General features: G+C 37.4%; 4 protein-coding genes across 8 annotated transcripts; 2 read left to right on the top strand and 2 right to left on the bottom strand.

Annotated features, from left to right (window-relative positions):
• Positions 1-130: 130 nt before the first annotated feature.
• On the bottom strand, positions 131-6,672 carry LOC111782675 (DNA-binding protein RHL1). The gene is made up of 12 exons (XM_023663471.2): positions 6,274-6,672; positions 5,848-5,958; positions 4,800-4,886; positions 3,663-3,874; positions 3,019-3,134; positions 2,699-2,889; positions 1,670-1,709; positions 1,536-1,585; positions 1,412-1,457; positions 1,268-1,302; positions 723-761; positions 131-431 (listed from the first exon to the last, which is right to left on the bottom strand). Exons 1-12 carry the CDS (start codon positions 6,592-6,594, stop codon positions 405-407), a joined length of 1,275 nt encoding a protein of 424 aa, XP_023519239.1. The 5' UTR covers positions 6,595-6,672; the 3' UTR covers positions 131-404.
• Positions 6,673-6,928: 256 nt separating this feature from the next.
• Positions 6,929-11,218, top strand: LOC111783372 (succinate--CoA ligase [ADP-forming] subunit alpha-1, mitochondrial). The gene is made up of 7 exons (XM_023664298.2): positions 6,929-7,316; positions 7,943-8,152; positions 8,430-8,600; positions 9,046-9,169; positions 9,647-9,708; positions 10,512-10,593; positions 10,772-11,218. Exons 1-7 carry the CDS (start codon positions 7,080-7,082, stop codon positions 10,909-10,911), a joined length of 1,026 nt encoding a protein of 341 aa, XP_023520066.1. The 5' UTR covers positions 6,929-7,079; the 3' UTR covers positions 10,912-11,218.
• A 1,419-nt stretch (positions 11,219-12,637) lies between these two features.
• LOC111783029 (dolichyl-diphosphooligosaccharide--protein glycosyltransferase subunit STT3B) lies at positions 12,638-16,392 on the top strand. Its single transcript, XM_023663905.2, has 6 exons — positions 12,638-13,813; positions 14,360-14,896; positions 15,026-15,480; positions 15,583-15,705; positions 15,808-15,867; positions 16,055-16,392. Exons 1-6 carry the CDS (start codon positions 12,875-12,877, stop codon positions 16,182-16,184), a joined length of 2,244 nt encoding a protein of 747 aa, XP_023519673.1. The 5' UTR covers positions 12,638-12,874; the 3' UTR covers positions 16,185-16,392.
• Positions 16,393-17,440: 1,048 nt separating this feature from the next.
• On the bottom strand, positions 17,441-20,899 carry LOC111783172 (E3 ubiquitin-protein ligase RING1-like). Of its 5 annotated transcripts, none has more exons than XR_002813305.2 (4): positions 19,559-20,899; positions 18,737-18,892; positions 17,861-18,039; positions 17,441-17,715 (listed from the first exon to the last, which is right to left on the bottom strand). XR_002813305.2 is itself a non-coding variant. In XM_023664071.2 (2 exons), exon 1 carries the CDS (start codon positions 20,705-20,707, stop codon positions 19,568-19,570), a length of 1,140 nt encoding a protein of 379 aa, XP_023519839.1. In that variant the 5' UTR covers positions 20,708-20,899; the 3' UTR covers positions 17,441-17,715; positions 19,559-19,567. The 5 variants fall into 5 exon arrangements, 1 of the variants encoding a protein (XP_023519839.1); XR_002813303.2 differs by having other exon boundaries at positions 17,869-18,039; XR_002813304.2 differs by lacking the exon at positions 17,861-18,039.
• Positions 20,900-21,820: the final 921 nt, after the last annotated feature.

The following is a 21,820-nucleotide window of genomic DNA, read 5'->3' as shown; positions in this document are numbered from 1 at the left end:
TTAAAGAACATATTATTTCATAATCTTTCATAGCATTTTAAAATTACTATTAGAGTATAAGTTCCTTTACCTCTCGGATGAAAATTGAGATTTAAAATGGTGGGAGTTCAATAAGTTATGAGAGAATTCGAACCTCTAATATATGGCTTAATCTCTAAGATTGTCGAATACTTTCAACTTTTAAGTTGCAAATTTGGTCCAAGCCCCTATGAAATGTGTACAGTTTTACATTGCCTAACTTTATGATAAAAACTTAACTTGAAGACTATTTTATGGTTAAGTTTCTATAATTTTAGTTAGCCAGCAGCATCAAAGAAACTGGTGGAGCATGGCATTCTCTTTGAATACAATCCTTGCTATGCAATCCTAGCTGTTGCTGTGGCTTACATTGTTAGAATGTAACCTCAACTTGTCCAATCTTCATCAGTGTCCTAAATGACAAGCAAAACTGTGAGCAAAACCGTGCAAGATCCTAACCTTACATGAAATAAATAATTATTCAGACAAGAAATGACAACTTTCCAACAAACGTGATGGGATGCACGACAATGAGAAATTAATATAGGGTAAGGACTAACTACATGTACTAAGTTCAGCCAAATATTTCCATCAGACTCCAAAATGAGTACAAACCTACGGCTCAGCTCAACAAACTTACAAACCAATATCCTAGAAATCATGGTAGAAGTACGTAGTTTATATAATAGGTACTGAACACTCACCTCTTGAGAGCTCGACAACTCTTCGATGTCATCTTCGTCCTACAAGATATAGAAAGACCAGATTTAGTATACAATGATGTCTCATCCGTCAACCATTTCATCCACACTTGATCGTGAATAGAAAATGGAAATAGACTACACGGAGTTGCAAATTCAGAGCCTATTAAATTTTGAAAACTTTAATTGTGACCTGATGAAACAAGTTTTCTAGAGCCTTAGACATGAGAAGGAATGGCTGGTTGAATTTGTCTGAAGGATGGCAAGTGCCAGCAACATAAAATTAAAGGCTTTTTGTTAGTTTCACCAAGAAAAGAAACTAAAACTGACCATTTTGAAACTTACTAACCAAAAAGTAATATTTGTGAAAACTTTCCACAAACAGCTAAGTTGATTAATATGAAGATACTTCTGGCTGACTTGTTCAGTTAGATAATAAATAAGAGAAGCATATCCACTCCTAGCTGGATTAGTGCACATAAGAAATCCTGAAGCTAATAAAGCAGCAAATGTTTTAAATGGACAATTTGCAAAAATGGCACTAATACCTCATATTCTGTATCCTTCCTCCGGATTTTTCCTCCTGCAAATTGAAAGAGCTAATATACATCAACTGACCATGTAAAACATATCATATCTAAGCCTGTTAGAGAAATAAGTGGCAGTAAATGGAGACAGCATGAGAGATTAACCATCATCTTGTCCCTGGACAACCCTCCTCTTCTTTAATCCTTCATCCTGAAAATTACACAAGAATCCATTACGGTCAATTCCTGGAGATATATATATAAAATTTAAAAAATGAAGATTTATCACCTGGTCAATCTTTTGCTTTGAACCAGAGAGCTGCATCTTTTGGGCAGAAACTGTGGAAAACAAAAATTTCATATTTGATGTTACTGTAGTATTCTCATGGTCATGATTATAAAATCAATGAACAAAATTAGAACCTTTGGGTGTTGAAGACCTCTTTGAACTTCTTGGTGTCCTCTGAAAACAGTAAGCATTCATTTCAAATAAATGTGCCTTAAAGATATAAAGTTTATTATTCAGATAAGACATTTTTGGAGGAGTTATAGCACTTTGCTGGGTCATTTGGATGGAAAGAAATAATCATGTTTTAGAAAAATCTTGAAAAGTCAACTTTTTTTATCAAGTTATTTTATTGATACTTTTTCTGCTAAAAAGGAGTGTTATATCATATTCTGTCTTCCATCGAGACAATTAATTTAGGCAAGGAAACTATGACGGTCATATATTGAAAATTTCTAAAATTTTAGAGGCTCATATTCGCTCTGGTCTCTGGAGAGAGCCTTCTTCCGCTTCCATCTTTAATTATCAATATTTGCAGTCATGGGAGACAGGATTTTTTGGCATGCAACTGCAGACACCCAAGTAAAAAATGGGTATATGAATGAACAGAGATCACTATCCAAATGATAGTGATCACGAGGATAAGATGATTAAGGAAAGCTTAAAAGTGTTGAAAGTCACTATCTATAATGTGCATCTTCCTTTTTGGTGACTCAATCATAAGAACTCTATGGTTAAGTGTGCTTTACTTGGAGCAATTCTATGTTAGGTGGTCTCTTCTACCGCATGAATAAGTAGACTTAGGAATCATATAATGAATTGACAGATTTCTGTAGAAAAGTAGAGTGGAGAGGAAAGAAAAGATTCTCAACCGATATGGAGAGGAACAAAGCAACTCAACTGTAAAGGATAGGGAGAGGAACGAGACTATAGGCAGAGATGGAGTGTATGTTTTGATTGATATTTTACTGTGTGCTTGCCCTACCACAGAACGGAGACTGGCTCATCGGAAGAAGAATTAAGGATTAATGAGAATTTTACTTGGAGCATTTCCTTTTGCATCAAAAAAATAATTACTAGTTATAATAAACCCCTAAATGTAGCAGTAAACAGATTCTAAACAACAATTTATTTCCACATGTTGAGTAAAGGTTTTCAGATATTACCTTTTCCTCCACTTTCTTGAACAAACTAGGTAGAGTAGGCTGGACAAGTAACCCACGATTACCACTCTGAGCATTTCCCTTGGCCCGAGAACCATTTTTAGACTTAGAAATTGGTGTTCTATTTCCTTCAAGAAATCGAGGTCTTTCCACAGCATCTTTATCTTCAGAATCGACAGAGACAACTTCTGTCTGTATCAATCAATTAAGGGAGCGAACATACAGTAAAGCAGCAGACATAAATTTCAAGATTGAATCAACAAAAATAGAAAGCTGCAGAGATTGAATTAAAACAAACTACTCAATAATCATAAACAGGATATTTTCACTCGCATGATCTCCAATTGAAGGTTCATGGATGACAATATTCTTTTCTTCTCCTTCAGAAAAATCAGCGTAAGTGCCAGCAGACTCCTCCTTAGAAAAAGCCTGTGCAAAACTAAAACACGAAAAGGAAATAAATTAAACCATATTACAAAAGGTAGACTCAACAATTAAGTTGGTTGTTTCATATTTGTACAGCCTTATAAGAATTATAAATCCAAAGCAACGCACTGTATAGCAACTAACACCATCTAGCTGATGAAGTGAAAGAAACTGGAGTTCTGAATGGGCTTAAGGTAGTTCAACAAGACAAACACCTAGGATTAAAGCGGTGCTCACTCAAATTCGCTATGGTCGAAGAAGTAAAATAATTGGAAAAAATATTTAAACAGAGGAGCTGCTAGGAATATTAGTAATGAAACGAATGTGGACGTTATGAAAAACATGTTTTAAAGTTGCAAACTTCTAAAATCATAAACCAATTATGGACATCCAGCATAATATTCTACCATTCATAGTACTGATTGCTGATCAAATAAGCCATTTGATGCAAAATATTATTTGACAAGAAACCTATTGCCTTTCTGCCTTATTGATAATTAGATAGCAATTACGTAGTAACAACATATGCAAAGGGTAATACTTGAATACTTTTCCGGCAGATCTTTCAGAATGTCTAACTGGCGTAGTCTTCATTGAATTTGTCATGTTGTCTTCCAGGTCCACTAAGTCATCTCCATGTTCTTCTTTAAGGGAATTTTCTTCGGCACGATTGATTCCCTTCTTTTGAACACTCTGCTTACTCGTACTGGCTACACCAGCACCACCGTTAAAGTCATATTCTCCACATTGTCCCTGACATATAACAGCTAGGAGTTAGCAAATTCTCTCCGTCTTTCTGTCTCTCTCAAAATGAACTTCAATTCAGAAAGTGAAAGTACAATAGAAAGGAAGGAACAACAGCACCAGCCCCAAATAAAACAGTGCAGACTCGCGAAACAACCATACAAGAAGCTTCACATATAAGCCCTCCAGGAGATGCAGAAATGGAATTGATATACTACCTTACTACAAGTGGTAAAGCGTGTAATGAAGAAGAAAATGTAATAAGAAAGGGAAATTCACAGGACGGGAAGAACAAGTACACCAAAAAAAAAAAAACGTAAGAAACCGAACTTTCAATAAGAGAAATGAAAGTATATGCAAGGACATACAAAAAAAAAAAAAAAAAAAACCAAACAAGAACAAATATCCTATGGAGCATCCACGAACAAGAAGATTAAATCAGACGACGAATTCTTACATGGGCCAAGGAAAGAATGGATCAAACACTAACAAGAGCAATGCAATGATATTGACCAGCCTGACGGATAACTTCAATATAAAAACATAATAAGAGAGTTAGAACCAGTAATATTAGGCTTCTTACAACAATAAAATCAGCTTCATGGAGGTTCCAAGAAGAGTTACAAATTAAAAAGCATGAAGAAATTAACTAAACGACTGTTTAAAAAAGTATCGACACTGCCCCGTTAAGTTTTTTCTTTCTTTTTGCTAAATGGGCACACAAGGAAATTAAAAAGTTTAGTCAACAAAAAGTATAGTCCTTTCACTGAATGAAATTATTATGCGACTCTCATAAGGGATGCATTCACATTATTCTGCTCCATTAATAATCTTCAGAAACGAGATGCATATGGAAATTTTACATGGGAAACGTAGAGGCACTCGAAAAACCAAAAAAAAAATTTAAGAACCTGAAAATTATCAAGAAACTTACCATAGTCATTTCTTTAGGAAAATCAAGACGGTCCTCCTCTGGATTTTCATCTTTTGTTCCAATCCACCATGCATCAGAAAAGACAATCTGCAGTCGGAGAAAAAACCGTTGAGTCATAATATATATGCTTAGAGGCCTTATTTCTTAAATACTAAGAAAAAAGGTGTTCCCACCATTATGATGATTAAACTAAGAGAGTCGTTCAACATGGTGAATCGGAACCTAACAATTGTTCTTAATCTGAAGATAGTAAATAATGGCAGGGAACAAAAAATGATACAATCTGGCATCTACTTGAGGCATCGTTTGCCAAAACACCAGGAGAACTTAACCTGGTTTTTTCTTCTTCTTTTTCCCTTTATTTTTGGTGGGGGGATGATTTTCCTTGCCACACTTTATCGGGCAAACATATCATTTAAGAAGAGATCTTGCTAGATGTCTGCAAGCTCTGGCCAATACTTGACCTATTGTCTACTCAGTCAAAGGCCTAATACTAACAGAAGCCTTGCACCTTGAGCATCAACATTTTAGGCACCATGCTTCATTGGAACTGTTTGACTTTATTTGTTCAATGTGATGCCATCTGTATCGACTTCAATAACGAGATTAAGAAAAGAACTTCCCCCATTGTGATTAGTGAATTTTCGGAAAAGCTATTGAAGGCAAAGATCCTAATTACTTAAAAGAGGGAAAACCCACAATTTTATCAAGTCCACCGCTAGCCGATATTGTCCTCTTTGGGCTTTTCCTTTCGCGCTTCCCTCCGACCCACCAACCCTCCAAGGTTTTTTAAAACGCATCTACTAGGGAGAGGTTTCCACACCCTTATAAAGAATGTTTCGTTACCCTCTCCAATCGATGTGGGATCTCACATTATCGATATTCAAAAACTATCTAAAAACAAAACCAAGAGAAAGGCCAATACATTAGATCTAATCGAGCCCAACTTGCACTGAATCTGAGGATTTTTGCCTTATCTTTGAAAGAAAAGACACAAAGATGCCAAAAAAAAAAAAGGAGGGAAAAAAGGAAAAGCAAAAAGACCAACCATATTATCAAAACAATCTTCACACATCACATTCTTTCCGCCTCTAGAAAACTGCAAAGTCAAATATCTGTTCTTCGGATACACGATAGTTCCAAACAACTTTAGACGCCCCTGAAAAGCAAAAGAATTAGTACGGAGAACAACTCCACTTCGACATGCTTAATGACCACATAAATTCTACATCAAAATAAGGCTATCAGAAGATGAAACGTAGGTATAGAAGAGACATGGGAGAAACATGGAGTGCTATATGGGATTGTCTATCATACTTGGGGGTGGATGGAGATGACAAACAAGCGCCAAATGCACAGGCAACAAGAACATATAAGAACGCGAAACAGGAGAAAAAGTTGAAGAAAACTGTAGGAACCTTTCAAAGCAGAGAAAAATAGAAAGATGTTTAGAGCAAAGAAGAAACAGACGAACCTGAGGAAAGTCGAGATAGAGAATGGGATTCTTGGTCCCCAAATCCTTGAGCTCGCCAATCTTTCCTCCACTAACAGGAGCGAGCAAGCCCGAAAACGAGAAGAGGAACCTGTTCTTTCGCTGAGATTTCTTGACAATGTCTTTGCCATGGTGCTTCAGAACCGTCGCTGAAGGGCTCAGATACGCCTGGGGCTTGGCCTGGGTTTCTGAAAGTATGTTATTGGTAAATGCAAGCTTCTTAAGCCGCTTTCGTGCTGCAATCTCGGGATCCATTGCTCCTTTTGCTTCGTCCCTCTTCGAAGACGATGATCCTCGCGCCATTTCTGATGCCGGTAGTCAGCTCTGGACTCCAGTTTACTCTTCTTTCTTTTTTCCTTTTTATTTCAATTTTTCAAATTTTAATTTTTATATGGCGAAACTAGAACGAGCATAGTTGAAATATTTCTGATTTTTAAAAATATTTATCGTAAATTTTAAGTAAATATATGAAATTTTTTTTTGGGCAAAATATCGAAGATGGGCCTAAAATAGAAGGCCCACGGCCCAATTAGCCACAAAATGCGAGCTCAGAGAGCAAAAGAACCCAAATCGTAAATACGGAACGGCCCATCTAAGCCCAACCGGCGTAGAGAAACCAGAAAGGGAAATTCGACGCGAAGTAAGGCAGAGAAGAGGGAATAGAAAAGGAAGAAAAGTAAAAAGAGAGCGGGAGAGGGGGCGTGTGAGAAGGAGGAAGTATAATTCTGGTTCGTGATACTCTGAAGAAGGCTGCTGCGTCGAAAAGAGAAGCAAATCGAAGCTATACGATGGGTCGCCAAGCTGTTTCCAAGCTTATAGGATCGGCCATTAATCGCAAAATTTCTTCATCTTCATCATCAGCTGGGTTTTCGCGGGCGGCGTCGCAGATTCGGCATTATGCAGCTGCTCCTCCGCCTCCGCCGGCAGTTTTCGTTGATAAGAACACTCGCGTCATATGTCAAGGGATCACTGGTAAAAACGGTACCTTTCATACAGAGCAGGCCATCGAATATGGCACCAAAATGGTATATCTCTTGTTCTATGGTGTAGCGGGATGTCTTTTAATTTTGAGATTAATGTTATTCAGTTTTTAGAAAGATTTCCACATATCATTTAGTAGACTCTTGAAAGTTTTTGACCCCATAAATTTCCCGCTTCTCGTCCTCAGAAATGGGAAGGTATTATGAAATGATTGTCCTACGAATAGAAAAGTGTGATACTACTATAATTTGATCTGCAATTCAATTTTGTTATGGGAAAACACTGTACGTGACGGATCTGGCTTCATGCCGGACGGTGAGCTTACTCGTCATACAGGTTAGAAATGAACTGGGACCCAAAAATGGATGTGCCTTGTCATTTCTTAGCTGCACGTATTGGCTTGATTCTCGTGGCCTATGTGCAATGTTTTTGTCGCGTACTTGAGCTCATGGGATCTGGACTAACTGTCTTATTTTAGTGTACATTCAGTTGAAATTTCTTCCACTTTTATCTGCTTATCTATATAGTATAATCTGACTTTTAAAGCCAGCCGTTCACAGTTTTCTTTGTTTATAGGTTCCTGAAATTCTGTTGATTCTTCTTGTTTTTCAAATGTATGTTGATAGAAGTGGAGACCATCAGTTCTTAATCATGCTGTTTGTTGAGTTAGGTTGGTGGTGTTACGCCGAAGAAGGGTGGAACAGAACACTTGGGCCTTCCTGTTTTTAACACAGTTGCTGATGCTAAAGCTGAAACAAAGGCCAATGCATCAGTTATTTACGTCCCCCCGCCATTTGCTGCAGCAGCAATATTGGAGGCAATGGAAGCTGAGTTAGATCTCGTTGTTTGTATAACGGAAGGGATCCCACAGCACGACATGGTTAGTAAAAATTGACATATGCCAGTCTGGATTCTTTCTTATGGTTTATGACACTGAACAATTGGGAATCTACTATCGAAATTCTGTTCCAGACAACGATTGGAAGTAGTTTTATTGAAGTGTTTAATTGTTTAGATTTTGCATTCCAAGTGAAAGTTATTGTGACAGATATGTTACATGCATGTTGTCTATTTGCACGGATCAAATCTGTGGATGAGTTAGTTCATTCAACCTCCTATTCAAAATGCTGAGAACTTATAATAAATATTAATTTCAGGTGCGAGTTAAGGCTGCTTTAAACAGGCAAACCAAAACTAGATTGATTGGCCCTAATTGCCCTGGCATTATCAAGCCTGGAGAATGTAAAATTGGAATTATGCCTGGATATATCCACAAACCTGGGCGCATTGGCATTGTGTCACGATCTGGTACCTTGACCTATGAGGCGGTGAGTTCTAACTTTTGTCATCTAAATCAACCAATAGATTCACTCTTAATGTTCTTTATTAAAGAAAAGTACTTGTTGAAAAGATCACATATGCTTATCAGGTACCACATTTTTATTTTTATGATTTCTTCACATAGAAGACAAGAGCATGTTGAGCTGGTCTATGGGTATCAGCAAAACATGATACCTGCTCTTACCATTGTGAAATTTCTTATAACTTCTTTTCTTCTATAGAGAAATGTCTACTTTTCTGTGTCCTTATTGATATTACACTAAGCTTACTGAAGTATACATCCGTTGTTTTTTTTTTTTTTTTTTTTTTTGTGGATGGGACTATGTCTCTCTTCTGTATTTTACTATTTTGAATTTTTAACTGTTTTTTAAGAATATTTCGATACCTCTAGTACTTCAATTTTAATTTTCCCATTTTTAATATGCCCTTTAGGTTTTTCAAACAACTACCGTTGGCCTTGGACAATCCACATGCGTAGGTATTGGAGGGGATCCCTTTAATGGGACTAACTTTGTTGATTGCATCGAGAAGTTTCTCGCTGATCCTCAGACAGAAGGTAATTTGTGTTTCGATTTAGTGGTCTTTTATTCCAATTTTTGACCGCACGATTCTATTAAAAATTATGAATCCTGATGCACGGGGTATAATAAATATTTGCGTATCTCTTTTAGTCTATCTAATGCAATTTTAATTTCTCTCATCGCCGTCCTCAAGATTTTGGCCTGTAAGATCAGGTTTGTGTTTTTTATCCCATTGTTGGTTGATATTTCGGAAGTAAATGACCATGGCTTTATAAGTTTAGATATTCTTTTATTTAGAGGTAAGAGAATAGACGCAGGGAACCTTGTGAATATTCAACAATGTAAAATGTTATGAATGGATGGTAATGAACTGGCTGGATTAGAGATGGCTAATGATGATAGTTATTATTTCTTTCCTCTGGTTGTTCTGATTTCGTTGTGGTAAATATTAACAATAGAAAAGAAAGGGATATTGATCTCCAACATCTGATATGATGCGTTGTGCATTTCAGGTATTGTTCTAATTGGAGAAATAGGTGGGACTGCTGAAGAAGATGCTGCTGCTTTGATAAAGGTTTTGTCCTTTTTTTATAATTGGTTTAGCTTTCTGAACATATTTTATATTCCTAACTAATCACTATCAAAAACTTGCAAGTCCATTGCTACTTTTATTGGTTAGCTCTAGATTTGTTGAATCCCCTTCAAAGGTCTTGCTGTATAGTGTATCTCCTGAACTGTCTTACGCATATTTTACATTCAAGTTTTTTTGTGACAATCCAGGAGTGACATGGATTATTTGAGCTACACTTGAATAACATATTGCCTCGTCCATTGCTTAATTACATTAAGGGTTACTGCTGGGAAAGCAAGACTTGCATTGGCTCTTAGTAGGAGGTTTTGAATCAGATTGATCCCACATCGATTTGAGAGAGAAATGAGTGCTAGCGAGGATGCTGGCCTCCAAAGGGGGTGGATTGTGAGATCCCACGTCGGTTGGAGAGGGGAATGAAGTATTCTTTATGAGAGTGTGAAAACCTCTCTCTAGCAGACACATTTTAGAACCTCAAGGGAAAGCCCGAAACTCATTATCCTTGCTGCTATTACTTCTATTAGCGGTGGGCTTAGGGCTGTTACACTAAGATACTCTCGTTTATCCTTGCTGCTATTACTTCTAATGTGAAAGCAAAATGAGCTAAATTTCCATTTTAGGTTGCAGTTTAGCTACAAATTTGATTCATATTGCTTTGTCTCTGTCGCTTGGAAGGATTAATGTGGTCATTGTAACAGATTATTCAAATGGATTAGAACTGCTGACCGAGTGATGTTACAGACTGCAACATATGTTCTACTTTTGAAGAGTTTATTGTGTTATGACAGGAAAGTGGGACTGAGAAGCCTATTGTTGCATTCATTGCTGGCCTAACTGCTCCTCCAGGCCGTCGCATGGGTCATGCTGGCGGTACGTAAACTTTTAGATTGATTAGCTCCTGATATGTAAACTCGTATACATAGTGTTTGTTTCTATTGTTTGCCTTCATTGCTGCCTAACCCTTCATATGTAATGGTTTCTCTCTAGTTTCTGCATACATCGTGTCGATAATAAAATGGTAATATTTCGTGGCATTTGGATTTTGCAGCCATTGTTTCAGGTGGAAAAGGTACAGCCCAAGACAAAATCAAGACTCTAAGAGAAGCTGGAGTAACAGTGGTGGAGTCACCTGCGAAAATTGGCGTTACGATGCTTGATGTTTTCAAACAGAGAGGCCTCGTTAGTTAAACCGAAAACAACAGATTTCAGAGTTCCACATTTCCATGTTGGCACAAAACTTGGAGTTCCTACTTCCACCTAAAATGGTGTAAAATTTTCAATAAGGTACCCAACTTTTCGCTGCTGAGATAGTTTTTGAGGCGTTCAATGTCTGAGTTTTAGAGCCTCTAACTGCCGGAGATTCATTTTAATTATAGAGATACTTTGTTTTAGATTCAATTTTCGGCTCTATATGAAGTTGTTATACCACCGACATCGTTCGACTTCTATTTGGATTTGTTCTGAATATATATATTAGATTCAAGTTGTATTATCAGGATTTGGCTTGAACTGGGGAGATATATCGTTAGTGTAAAAATCCAATTTATTAACTTCTTGGGGCTGAATATTTTTAAATGAAGCAATGAAGGGATGTTGGTTCAAAATGCGAACTAGACACTGCAACAACTGCTAGCACGGTCGCAGTCGCAAAGGGGTTCGATACAGTATGAAAAAAGTGCTATTGATCACCCATGTTGTGGCAAGATTGTAGCTTTTGGAATGACCTAAATGCTTAAAAATACATTTTAATTACCTAGCAAATCATTTCAAATGTGTTTGGATTTGAAAAAATTTAATACAAAATAATGGAACAAGACATATTCATAAGGAAAGAAGCTTTACGTTGTAAAAGAGGTTCTTGTAATCTGTTATTCCAAATTCTTCCGAATGATAATGTTTATGAAGCTCTTCCAATGGTGCAAATTCATTCTCTACATGTTTCTCCGTTTACATCCTCTTTCTTCCAATTTCAGTGGTAAATGTAAAAAATCTATCTAACTAGACGATGTTCGTAACTTTGTAGGCATTCCTAAGTTAAAGAAATATAACTAATTGATTAAACAACTTGGAATTGATGAAATTACTGAGCTTAGACATTGACCGATCAACCCTCTGACTTTATGGGTATGTGAAAATATATCCATATGAATCAAATGGAGTTGTTTTGTGATTTTTTAGGTAATTATGCTTTACCTCTTGGACTATATTTAGATTGACAATTTGTTTTGCGTGGCAAAATTAACTCTCTCGTTGGTCTACTGAGTGGGTTCACCACTATTTGTACGTGTGATGTAGTCTGGTATACCCTTCAACTCCATCTTTATCGCCTTCATTTCAATGTATGAAGTAGTTACTTGCTTTACTCGATTGACCTACCTTCAAATCCAATGTATCTCATACCTCTTTTTCCATTAGAGGAAGAAGCAAATAAAGCAAAGATCTCAGTAAAGCAAACATGGCTTTCATTTACGAAAAAATGCAGAAATCCATCTGAACTGTCTAATGAAGAATAAGAGGAGAAGAAAACGTCAAGATCACTCAAATATTTTTAGATAATATCTTCATTGCATGGAATACCGATACCCACTACCTAGTAATTATATCAATCATATACAGGGACCTAGAGCAACGAACATGGTTCAAAGATGTCTATACAAACCCTTTCTCTTCTTCACTCAAAGAGCCATGCACTCAACGATATATGATACCTTTAACGAGATTGGTCAATTTAATTTGGAATCGGTCCTTTTTTTTTTTTTTTTTAATGCACAGATAAGCAAATTGTATTCAACAACAACAACAAAAAAAAAAAAAAAAAAAAAAAAAAAAAAAAAAAAAACTAAGCCCAAACATTGTTAAAGCCCAAATTGAGCCCATTCCGAAAATTCAAAACACGAGTATCTGCAACTCGTCATCATCTGGTGGCAAACCAAATTCAGTATAATTCATTTTGATGCAATCCTTTCTCCCCTCTTTCCCCCTTTAGTATCATCGTCTCTGGATTCATCTCTGCCTTTTCTTCATCCATTCTGTTGTTTTAGGGTTTTGCTCCATTTCTCCACTCGATAAACTTTTCCATGGGAAATGCGTAGCGTTGACCCGTGTTTCAATTTCCTTATCATTATCACATTTTTCTTTAATATCTCCAATCATGGTTGGGAAGATCGAGCCTGTCAATGGTTCTGCTAAGTCTGGATCGAATAATCCGAGCAATTCTGGAACCATGACGTCCAATGCTAAATCTGATCTGTTTAACAGTTTGTCTCTCAAATCACTTAAGCTCAAGACCAAGCAACAGGAGCTTCTGATCCGTGTCTCAATCCTTTTCCTCGTTTATGTATTGGCCTTCATTACTAGGCTCTTCAGTGTTCTCCGGTATGAATCCATGATCCATGAGTTTGATCCCTACTTCAATTACCGAACTACGCTTTTCCTCACGGAGAAGGGCTTTTACGAATTCTGGAATTGGTTTGATTCTGAGAGTTGGTATCCTCTTGGTCGAATCATTGGCGGGACGCTCTATCCTGGACTTATGGTCACGGCCGCTATTATCTACTGGGGGCTGCGGTTTCTGAAGTTCGCTGTGCATATTCGTGAGGTTTGTGTATTGACAGCTCCATTTTTCGCATCAAATACCACATTGGTTGCGTACTTTTTCGGTAAAGAAATCTGGGACTCGGGGGCTGGGCTCGTCGCAGCCGCTTTGATAGCTATTTGTCCAGGTTACATTTCGAGATCTGTTGCGGGATCGTACGATAATGAAGGTGTCGCCATTTTTGCGTTGTTGTTAACTTTCTATCTATTCGTGAAGGCGGTGAATACTGGATCCCTTGCTTGGGCTCTATCCTCCGCTTTTGGGTACTTTTACATGGTTTCGGCCTGGGGTGGCTATGTATTTATAATTAACCTTATTCCACTCTATGTGCTTGTTCTTCTGATAACGGGAAGATACTCAATGCGATTGTATGTGGCGTATAATTGTATGTATATCTTGGGAATGTTGCTTGCCATGCAAATTCGATTCGTTGGTTTTCAGCATGTTCAGTCTGGGGAGCATATGGCTGCAATGGGCGTCTTCTTCTTGATTCAGGTTCTAATTCTTTATTATCTCTTTGTTGACTTTGTTATTTTCTATTGTGTAATATCATCTGTTAGGGGAATAAATTATTTTGTATTCTCCAATTTGTTATATGATGAAGTGTGGCATCGTCTTGAGCGAAGGTAAAAGAACTAAAATTTGATTCCAATAGTAGCCAAAGGAACGTTTCAATGTTGAGTATTTATGTTGTTGCTCAAGGAGTGATCCCATTGGTCGGGGTCTCGGGCACTCGATGATAATGCACCTAGGTGCAAAGCTCTACGTGGGAAAAATCATTGAGCTGTCGAAAGCTAGCGTTGAGGCGGGCATTTATTTTGTTTATCGTTGTTCTTGTTGTTGGTGATGTTCGTGGTGTTATGATACAAGGATTGGTTTAGCTCACTTTGTATTTAATCTTATCTTATACACTGTTCTTTTTCTTACCCGTGTGAAATAATGGTTACCTCGGTCGGAACTAGGCAGTGAAGAGAAGAAGTGTTTATGGTTTCTCAGAATGCATGTCATTTCATTCATTGAACTAATTAGCCTCTCTTTCAGGTATTTTACTTCTTGGACTGGGTGAAGTACATGCTCAGTGATACCAAACTGTTTCAATCCTTCCTGAAGATCACCGTTACTAGCGCAGTTGCTGTGGGTAGTGTTGCTTTGGGAGTTGGCACTGCGTCTGGGTATATATCCCCGTGGGCTGGCCGGTTTTATTCTCTTTTGGATCCGACGTATGCGAAAGATCACATACCTATTATAGCCTCTGTCTCCGAGCATCAACCCACAGCTTGGTCATCTTTCATGTTTGACTTCCACATTTTGCTTTTCCTTTTCCCAGCTGGTCTCTATTTTTGCTTCAAACGCTTGTCCGATGCAACAATTTTCATAGTCATGTACGGTCTCACTAGCATGTACTTTGCTGGAGTTATGGTAAGGTTAATTCTTGTTGCTACACCTGCAGTATGTCTTATCAGTTCCATAGCTGTCTCTGCTACAATTAAGAACCTGACCCAGTTAGTGAGGGCTAAACCAAAGGCTTCTCAGATTAGTTCTGGTAAAGGAGCCAGCAATGTGAAGGGTTCCTCTAAGGTAAGTCCAGCTTTGTTTTTCTTCCTTATCGGTACGGTTTTTAATCGTATTCAAACTTAATTGGCATTGAATTGTTCAATTGCCATGCCTACATTTAATACTCTGACTAATTACCTATGCTTTCGACAGGGATCTTTTGATCAATCCCCGCCTTTCCAAAAGAACGGTGCTATTGCATTACTCCTTGGTGCTTTTTACTTGCTTTCAAGGTATGTGACCCATTGTACATGGGTCACCTCAGAAGCTTATTCATCTCCATCAATTGTCTTGGCTGCAAGGGGTGCGCATGGGAACAGGGTTATCTTCGATGACTACCGTGAGGCATACTTTTGGCTCAGACAGAATACCCCTCAAGATGCTAAGGTGATGTCATGGTGGGATTATGGTTACCAGATCACGGCCATGGGAAACAGAACTGTCATCGTTGACAACAATACCTGGAATAACACACACATTGCTACTGTTGGACGTGCAATGTCTTCTTATGAAGATGAGGCATATGAAATAATGAGATCACTCGATGTCGATTATGTGCTAGTTGTCTTTGGTGGTGTTACCGGCTATTCATCAGATGATATTAACAAGTAAGGGCATTTCACCTTTTTTCCCCTTTCTAGTGAATGGTTTTGTTTTTTGAGTATGAAAAGAGATGTCTTATTTGATGGGGGGATTGTATATCATACTAGATTTTTGTGGATGGTGAGAATTGGAGGTGGCGTTTTCCCTGTAATTAAAGAGCCCGATTATCTGGTAGATGGAGAATATCGAGTCGACAAAGGGGCAGCCCCGAAGATGTTGAATTGTCTAATGTAAGTTTCTTGGTATTGGAAGATGATTCATGTGCATGTATATTGTTACCTTTTACATCTCCTTATATGAGGTAATGTGGATTTTCTTCTCCATGTTACCAGGTACAAGCTTTCATATTATCGGTTTGGAGAGCTAGTAACAGAATATGGCAAGCCTCCTGGGTAAGTTCAGAATTATCACCATTAAGCCTAAAGAAATTGGCTAATATGAGCCTAGCTCTTAGTACTATTTCCCTTGAGGTCGGAGGTTTATGTCTCGGCGTTTACTATAATAAAAGCTAGGACTGGAGAGTGTACTTTGCATTTGTGTTGTGCGTTGATGGCCTTCATGGTTTCTGTATGATGGCAGGTATGATCGTGCCAGAGGAGTTGAAATTGGAAACAAAGATATCAAACTTGAGCACTTGGAGGAGGCGTTCACCACATCTAATTGGATAGTTCGTATTTATAGAGTCAAACCACCCAATAACAGGTGGTGATTGCTCTTTCCGCCCCTTCCCCTCTTTGGAACGGCTACACAACAAGTGAGGTAGAACACTGAGCGAGAGTTTTTTGAAATAGTGTTATTCTTCTAGGGAGACAAAGTAAACCGGAATTTTGCTTACAATTTGAGATGTAGTACTGAATGCGTCAATGTTTTGATGGATTTCTTGACTTAAATATTACTAAGCTCTTCATTAAAAATTAGTTTTTAGGCGCTTAAAAAGTCAATCGAAACATATTTTCATGGAGACTTCATGACAACAAATAATAACCTTAAGCACGGGTAAAAAGTGTTTATCAAGATGTAGCTTCCATTTGTTGCTCTCTCTCCATCGCTGGATTAAAAGTGTTTTTCAAGATTAACCATCAGCATCGGGAATTAATAATCTTAGGCCATAGCCTCGATCTAGAGTTTGAACTGAGCTTAAATTGATGAACTGTACTTTTATGAATCTACATGAAAGTATATAACCCACTTGTTGGATGATGAAAAACTTGACGAACTTTTATGAATGAAAGTATATAACTCACTTGTTGGATGATGAAAGTCCAATAAACTTTTATGAATCTAAATGAAAGTATATAGAAGGATGAAAGTCCCACATTAGCTAATTTTATAATCAAAGAATACTATTATTACCTTTTGAGAAGCCCGAAGCAAAGTCATAAAAGCTTATGCTCAAATTAGACAATATCATACCATTATAGAGATCGGTGATTTCTAACACATATCTGTAGAACAAGAGTACATGACTAATAATGACGAGCTTAGTAATATTTCAACCTCGTTAAAACCACAAATCATGCTTAATATTACAGATATATCCCTGTATAAAAATTTGAAAATCCGTTGATTCTGTGAACTTGTGTCTTCCTGCACTTCAACAATGCTATAAAACCGAATGATTTTTATAATTTTCAAAAGCAAAAAAAAAAAAAAAAAAAGAATTGAGCAGCCGTAACGTGAACTTTAGTCAAAATGGGAAAATCTAGCAAAGATGAAGTTGTGCAATTGCGGTTACCAAAACCTAGAATGTAGGCAACTCTATACAGATGATAGTAGTTTTCTGAATCAATATACTTGTTCTTACCGTTATTTTACCATCCAGCCAGCCCCAAACCTGAAACATCAGATTCCTCAGCTCGATGAGCGACGAGGATGTCCTGAGGGGGAGGGAGAGATGAGTTGATTGATAAACAAATGAACAGTATGAAATCACTTTTCAATGTAAACTAAACCAACAAAGGCAAGTGCAGAACAGCCACATGTGAGGCAGACAACATTTCAATACATGAAATGGTTCCCGGAGAAGCCAAAGTATTACAGACCTTCGCAAACAAAATAATGCACATAACTTCCTTAAACTACAAAGAATTCTGAGCTCTGAAATGGAAATAGAAGATCGAAGGACCTTTACCTATGGATTATTATAGTCAAATTTCAAAAATCGAAAAACTCGAATAATTAACATACAAGGATGTTTTCTATATTCAGTAATGGTTCCAGCTTCAAATCACTTGCAACACCTGCAAAAGAATGAAAGGAAGACATTTAGTTGTACAGAATTTATGAAATCACTGCATCAGACAAACAATTTACATTTACCATAAAATCTAGAAACTCCAAATCGAAACAAGTAAAAAAAACGTCTAAACCAAAAGGAAAAACTACCATTTAACCTTCTAATATTTGGTAGTTAGGACTTGTGTAAAAGTGCATATGCAGAAATTTCTCACGGAGATTATCAACTTCGACTGAAACCAACGGCCTTCCGAACCATTGAGGTTCCTCATGCCAGCAATATCGAAATCAAACCAAGGAATAGAGAAGCTGGGGGTGGGGGTACAGTTCTGTTCAGAAAATCAATTGAACACGTTCATTGACTGACAAACAGTTCAAAGATTAAGCACATGCTCTCACCAAATTTCAGGACACTGATAAAGAAAAGTCTTGTTTTTATTCTTTTTTTTTTTTTTTTTTTTTTTTTTTATGTGAACGAAGATGAGAAGCATTATTAGCAACACCAAAGATAAGACTGCCTGATAACAGCTAGGCTACAAATCATAACAAGAATCTGAGCATGGCATTAAACAGGGTGAAGTTTCTCACCTTATGAATGTGTGTAAATATAAAAGACTACATTAAAATTGTCAATTCCTAAAAAAGTTTTAAAACAAATATTCAGCTGCGACCCAGGAGGTACTTTTGAGCCTATTTATATAGTATCTGAACTCCATCCTACCTAAACGAGATTAAAAGAAAAAGGGTCGATTGCTATTTTCCATAGTTACTTCACATACAGGCAACATAAGCATAAAACTTTTTTGATGTTTTCAGGTAGGGAAACGTGCAGCTGGAGAAAAATGAGTTCAAGATTCATAAAGCAATATAAATTATTTGTCAAACGCATAAGACAATGAGGGAAATTTAACCAAGCTCATAGGATAAATTACAAAAAAAAAAAAAAAATTATGTTAGCTCTCTCCATGGAAAAATTAATGAAAAGTTTATTGCAAAATAGTCAATAAAGGATTGAGATACAAATACCCAGAGGTCCATATCTAATACAACTCCAAATTCATTCAAAGTCCTGCTCTTATTGTATCTGATTTCATTCTTCAAATCTTATCACACATAAATATTGCCAAGGCATGGACATGGTGATTTGTGGATGACTCTCATTTCGTAGTACCATTCAAATACCTAAAGACACAAAATCAGGCAACGGTTAAGATCTTTAAGCTCTACATAGATGTCGAAGGACAAAGAGAAAGTGTCTTTTTCCTTGTTCACTAATAATTTGACTAATTTAACTCATGTTTCACAACCAGCGATTAGGGAGAAGAAAGGCTCCTTAAAACAAAGGAAGAATTCGAGGGAGGGAAATGGAGAGAAGAGTGCTCTAAATTTTGAAATATTTAGTGAGCTCATATTACTAAATGTCTGCTAGGCCAGAAAATAGATTCACAGACCCAACAAATTGAGCATTCAGCAATATGTAGACATAGTAAAGGTCCTTACTGACAATAATGGATATTGAAGATAAATGTTTAAGATGCTTAACCAAACATGTCTTATCTTAAAGGCCGATAGAAATCAAACGGAGGACTAATAAACACTCCGTGGATGTATTTTAATTAAGGGGCATTAAAGAATAATCAGTATCAAGTTCAGATAACTTGGCAAGAGCAGGCAGGAGTAACGGTATTGCACATGTTGGGTTAATCCATCCCAAGTAAATGTTCAGAGAGTGGACCACAAAATTGTTCAAATGAATTAAAACTGAAATCAACAAGAATTATATCAACGTTTGTACAAACTAGATTGATAACATTTCAAAAGGGAAGAAAATAAATTGAGTTGTAATACCAGTAATCATCAATCAAGATCTTCCTGCATGGGTTCTGAAGAGCTCTGATTTCCCCTATTTCTGGAGCTAGGTTCGTCGCTATTTCCACTATTGTTGCCACCTCCGCTGTTACTAGTCTCAGCGGCCGAACCAAAACCTCTGAATGGCCAAGGAAATGCGATCCTCCTAACCCTCCGCTCCTGTTGACTCGGTGAATTCTCGTCGGAATTAGGATCGCTTCCACCAACATTTTCCCCACGGATAGAAGAATCACCAAAGGGTTGACTTTCGCTTTGACTTCGATTAGGAGTTGAAGTCCCACGATTCCTTTGCTCGTAATCGGGATCATCTGTGGGCAATTCATATCGACATACCGGACAAGAATTATGCAATTCCAGCCATGGAATGATACAATCTGCGTGATATATGTGTTTGCAAGGCATCTGTTTCGCCTCCTCGTTGAGCTCAAACGTATCCTTACAAACAGCGCACTGGGAAGAATCTGAGGCCAACAATTCCTCCGTAATTTTGATATTTGGAAGTGCCTCAATCGACGACTTTGAAGCGGGAGGGGTTCCATAACGGTTCGGATCGTTTTCAGCAAGTTGTTGAATCAACTGCTCGAGGCCGGGGCCGAAGAAGTAATCTCCAAGATTGAAATTGGAAGAGGGATGAAACGCCTCTCCCGATGCGTTCTGGATTACCAATTGAACATTAGCGCTTTGAAGATAGTTCTGGAGGAAGAGCAAGGGACTAAAACCGTCAGGGTCTTGCAAGGACGTCGACCGATGAGAACCGCCTCCCAATAGCGCCGATAGATCATTCATCATAGAACCGCCACCGCCAATGCCACCGGATGATGATGTCGTGGAGAATATAATCGGGAAACCTCCATTTCCACCGCCATTTCCACCGCCACCGGAGCTGAACGGCGGAAATGCCTCGGATGTGAAGGAGAGGAAAGGATTGGGAACAGGGCTAGGGTTAGGGTTTGGACTATCCATTTCTTCAACGAAGCTATCGTTGCAGTTGGGGCACAAAAGATCGGAGGATGATGAGGGAGTAATGGTTACCGTACGATTGCACGTATAGCAGAAGAAGAGCTGAGGGCCATGCGAGGCGGCGCCACCGCCAGCTCCGTCGCCATAGTTACCGCCGGACGAAGACATTCCGATAAAAACTGAAACCTGAGATTGTAGATTTTTTCTCAAGCTCTGGCGATAGGAGAAGAAGAAGGAGAGATGGAGAAAGGTGCAATGAAATTCGAGCGCGAGTGATGCGGAGAAGGAAGCGAGGAAGACCGGAGGCAGAGATTAGCAGATTCTATTTTCCTTTTTACAAAATTCTTTTTCGCGAGGAAATTGGGTAATAATTAATTGTTTCTACGCATTTAAATATATTCTAAATTAATTAATTTAAAAAAAAAAAAAAAAAAAAAAAAAAAAAAAAAAACTCTCTAATTTTATGTCCTTTTTAAAAAAATTAATATCTTTAAATTTAAAATAAATTTTATTTCAAAAGTATTTTAAAATTTCTATATATTAGCTTCTTTATTTTTTCTAATGTTAAAAAATAACCTGATCTTTCAATATTATTACCTTTAAATTCTTTTATCTTAAAAATATATTTTTCATTAATATACACGTTCTAAAAAATAATATTAATAACCTAAACCCTTTTAAAAAAAATAATAAAAAAAATTTATAATTTAGAGATAAAATAATAAGTGGAGATTTAAGAAAGTATTCAATAAGAGATAAATGAGAAATAATAGAGAAATGATTTATAGCAGTTAGATAAAGAATAATTACGACCAAGTTTTACCATCAACATTATATCTCAACAGTATTCATAAACTTTTTGTAAATTTTTTTCTTGTAAAAGTAAAAGTTGTTCTATTTTTTAAATTTTATGTGCATAGTAGGTAAAAAATTTTAAAATTGAAATATATTTTTGATACAAAATATTAACCTTTCCAAAATTCCACCGTCTTCCCAAAAAAAAAAAAGATGGGCCAGGTTTGATGAATATCGTTCTGTCCAGCCCAAAGAATATCTCTATCCCAGTTGCGAAGACGCCAACGAAGTCCACCACGGCCAAGTTATTTGATCCAAATAGCATCATTATTTAGCTTCCACCGTTGAGCTGGCGGTGGAGTCCAGCGAATTCAGGATGGATATTGCGACGGAGCCACCTGGGGTGGAACTCAATGCTAGCAAGAAGAGCGTGTGTATCAGATTCCTGCTACAGTCATCAACAAATTTCGTCAGGCCCAATGACTC

This window comes from Cucurbita pepo, chromosome 20 (assembly GCF_057944985.1).
Source record: "Cucurbita pepo subsp. pepo isolate OVF chromosome 20, ASM5794498v1, whole genome shotgun sequence".
In the NCBI taxonomy this organism is placed as follows: Eukaryota; Viridiplantae; Streptophyta; class Magnoliopsida; order Cucurbitales; family Cucurbitaceae; genus Cucurbita; species Cucurbita pepo.
The sequence above is the reverse complement of the archived record's forward strand: the minus strand, read 5'-3'. Positions and strand labels throughout refer to the sequence as shown.

Coding starts and splice junctions, on each gene's coding strand:
- LOC111782675 (XM_023663471.2), bottom strand. CDS start 6,594: ATGGCGCGAGGATCATCGTCTTCGAAGAGGGACGAAGCAAAAGGAGCA. Junction 4,887..5,847: donor AAGATTGTTTTGATAATATG/GTTGGTCTTTTT, acceptor CTCCGACTGCAG/ATTGTCTTTTCTGATGCATG. Junction 1,458..1,535: donor CAAAGCAAAAGATTGACCAG/GTGATAAATCTT, acceptor TGTAATTTTCAG/GATGAAGGATTAAAGAAGAG.
- LOC111783372 (XM_023664298.2), top strand. CDS start 7,080: ATGGGTCGCCAAGCTGTTTCCAAGCTTATAGGATCGGCCATTAATCGC. Junction 9,170..9,646: donor CGCTGATCCTCAGACAGAAG/GTAATTTGTGTT, acceptor TGTGCATTTCAG/GTATTGTTCTAATTGGAGAA. Junction 10,594..10,771: donor TCGCATGGGTCATGCTGGCG/GTACGTAAACTT, acceptor TGGATTTTGCAG/CCATTGTTTCAGGTGGAAAA.
- LOC111783029 (XM_023663905.2), top strand. CDS start 12,875: ATGGTTGGGAAGATCGAGCCTGTCAATGGTTCTGCTAAGTCTGGATCG. Junction 13,814..14,359: donor GCGTCTTCTTCTTGATTCAG/GTTCTAATTCTT, acceptor CCTCTCTTTCAG/GTATTTTACTTCTTGGACTG. Junction 15,868..16,054: donor GAATATGGCAAGCCTCCTGG/GTAAGTTCAGAA, acceptor GTATGATGGCAG/GTATGATCGTGCCAGAGGAG.
- LOC111783172 (XM_023664071.2), bottom strand. CDS start 20,707: ATGTCTTCGTCCGGCGGTAACTATGGCGACGGAGCTGGCGGTGGCGCC.